Source organism: Populus alba, chromosome 17 (genome assembly GCF_005239225.2).
Source record: "Populus alba chromosome 17, ASM523922v2, whole genome shotgun sequence".
In the NCBI taxonomy this organism is placed as follows: Eukaryota; Viridiplantae; Streptophyta; class Magnoliopsida; order Malpighiales; family Salicaceae; genus Populus; species Populus alba.
Genome location: NC_133300.1, coordinates 473,476 through 476,316, shown reverse-complemented (window position 1 = coordinate 476,316; position 2,841 = coordinate 473,476). Strand labels below are relative to the sequence as shown.

Here is a 2,841-nt window from a genome sequence, read left to right as displayed (position 1 = left end):
GAGAGAGAGAGAGCTTTTTTGCTTAAAGAGCTTGTCTTGAAGAAAATTTATACCTCCTAGAATCTCTTCTTTTTTTTTCTTTTTAGGTTGAGGCCCTCTATTTATAGAGATTTGTAGGGGCTCTGAGGTCTTTTTTCAATGCCACAAGGCATAATCTCATTGGTTTATATTCATTGACGGGATCTTGTATTTATGACAAGATATCTTGAATATCTCGTCCCAAGTGTCAACTTTTCATTAGCCAATAAATATATAAATTAAGAATAATTTATTTTCCATGTCATTTATTTCAATTTTATTTTATTCTTTTTTTAAAAGAATAAAATAACACATGATAAAATTTAATTAGTAAAAAATTTATGTTTCTACACCATTGCCGGCAACACTAAGGATATGAATCAAAAGAAGAGCAAGTTTTGCATCAAGAGCCATTTGTGGATGGCGAAACAGCTGCAAATAGCAAGAGATCGTTCAAAGTTATATTTGACTTTTAACTACGTACCGCGTCCAAAGAGAGCATTTATTCGTGAGCTACACATCTTCTGCCCTGAAATGGATGGCCCTATACTACAATTTCCACGAAGCTTGGGAAAACAAATTAGTCAAGAAGCTTAAGTCCTCATTTATAACTTCTTTGTCAGATGATGTCGATTTATTTTCTTTTTTTTATTTATAACAAATTGTTAGTAAAATCTGCAACTTACTTCCCGAATCAATACAATTTTAAAATTTAAACAAAAGAACAAATCTACCCTTCCATATAAATTTCCAAGTTTTCCTGGTGTAGGGCTGAAGAACTCAAGGCGGGTTTTAAGAAACAAATCTTTGTATTTGGGGTTTGTTTACTGTGCCTGGAGTATTGGTTTAATGGGTTTTAGGTTGTGATTTTGGTTTTGTTGAGAAACAATATGGGAAATTAGAGAACTATATACATAAATAAAAAAATAAATCATTAATAATAAATAATAATTTTAATGATAAAAAATTAGAGAAAAACATGTTAGGGTAAGAAAAACCCCGAACACCGTTCATCAACTTTTTTAGATTGGACCATATCTATCCAGTACATAAACATGTTTACAATTAGATACACGGAGCAGCCAATTGTGGATGTTCACGGAGCAGCCAGTTTCATTTATATATTAGTTTTAGCCCAAGATGTCGGGATGTGTGTTCTTGATGGCCATCAACATTTTGTATACTTCAACCATTGTTGGCCTTCGATCTGGAACAGGCTGAATACAGTTACAGGCAACCTTCAGGAAATAAAGGACTTCACGATCGCATCCTTGACCTAGCAGAGATTTGTCAACCGCACAATACAGTGCAGCCGAGACAGTCAATAGACAATTGTTTTGCACTAACTTACCTTCGAGACTCTGGTAAAATCCACTGTTATTAAGAGGATCTTCTCCTGTAATCAGCTCGAGAAGAAGAACACCAAGCTGATGGACATCTCTTTTGGTCAAATCCCATTCACTCATCTCAATGTTTGCCATGAAGATCCTGGCATTTGAGGTCATGATGTGCATTGCCCTTCCAAAATTGGATATCCTTGGTTCGAAGTTTTTGTCAAGCAAGATGCAACTTGAGCTCAAGTTAAGATGAGCTAGTTGGAGGGTATTATGATTGTGGAGCCATGCCAAACCCCTTGCTATCCCAGCTGCGATGTTAACCCTAAAATGCCACTCCAGGTTCCTGGGCTCGCCTTTCACGGGATGTAACCAATCGTAGAGATTCCCATTTGGCATATATTGGTACACCAAAAGCCTTTCCCTCGATTCCAGGCAGAATCCCAAGAGTGGAGCTATGTTCTTATGCCTAAACTTGCCCAGAATCATTAACTCAGACAAGAATTGCTTTTCCAAATGTTTAAAGTCAAATAATCTCTTCACGGCAGTGAAACGAAGATGAGGGTGTGCTGCCTTATACACTGTCCCCGTCTTTCCAACTCCGATGACTTTGCCTCTGTCGAAACTGTTGGTTGCTTTCTGTAGTTCAGCAAAACTGATTCTTGCGATCAACTTCTCAGACGTCGAAATCTGTGGATGAAATAACCGATGACCTTTTGTAAATTGACATGAACATAGTTGATTTCGAGCTAGCAAGCAAACCAAATATGATGATGAAATGAAAAATCTTATGGGGATACCTGCACGTTGGCTTCTTTTCTCTTCTTCTCTTGCCTTTCCATCAAAGATGTCATCATTGGTGTCTTCATCATCACCTCATTCCCTTTCCTCTTCATAAGACTAGCCCAAGGCACACAATAGGACATGAAAATAGTTATAATGGAAACGGAAGAGAAGACATAACCTATTAAAAAACCCACTTCTGAGTGAAGAATCCAACTTTTTCCGATGTTCATGATCATCACTCCCGTAGTCGTTGTCTTGTGAAGAACTGTATCCATTGCCGGCAACACTGAGGATATGAATCAAAAGAAGAGCAAGTTTTGCACCACCCACAGCCATTTTTGTAGATATATAACAAACAGCAGCAAATAACAAGAGATCGTTCAAGGTTTAAGCGCTAACAATGTCTAGAAGCTCTTAATTTTCTACAGCATTTTGTTAGATAAAAAGAGAACAAGAGATCATTCAAAGTTTAAGCTAACAAAGTCTAGAAGGCTCTTAATTTTCTACAGCATTTTGCTAGATAAAAAGAGATCATTAATTGAACACGTTGAGGAGATGCATTGATTTGTTAGTCTATTTCTTCAGGTCAAGAAGCCAAGTCTCCTGCATCAAATTCCAAGTTCATGATGCGACAGTACATTAATTTCCACGAAAGTGTGGGAAAACAAATTAGTCAAAAAAGTTAGTCCTGATATATAACTTC

At 36.9% G+C, this 2,841-nt stretch overlaps 1 protein-coding gene across 1 annotated transcript; it reads right to left on the bottom strand.

The window, feature by feature from the left end:
- Window positions 1-357: 357 nt before the first annotated feature.
- Window positions 358-2,474, bottom strand: LOC118029632 (probably inactive leucine-rich repeat receptor-like protein kinase At5g48380). Its single transcript, XM_035033528.1, has 4 exons — window positions 2,353-2,474; window positions 2,153-2,252; window positions 1,203-2,042; window positions 358-450 (listed from the first exon to the last, which is right to left on the bottom strand). Exons 1-4 carry the CDS (start codon window positions 2,472-2,474, stop codon window positions 358-360), a joined length of 1,155 nt encoding a protein of 384 aa, XP_034889419.1.
- Between the last annotated feature and the right edge of the window lie 367 nt (window positions 2,475-2,841).

Excerpts from the sequence above, each read along its gene's own strand:
- LOC118029632 (XM_035033528.1), bottom strand. The coding sequence starts at position 2,474 with ATGGCTGTGGGTGGTGCAAAACTTGCTCTTCTTTTGATTCATATCCTC. Across the intron at positions 2,043-2,152 it reads GAAAAGAAGCCAACGTGCAG|ATTTCGACGTCTGAGAAGTT; the intron begins GTATCCCCATAA and ends TTTCATCCACAG. Across the intron at positions 451-1,202 it reads GAAGGCCAACAATGGTTGAA|CTGTTTCGCCATCCACAAAT; the intron begins GTATACAAAATG and ends TGCTATTTGCAG.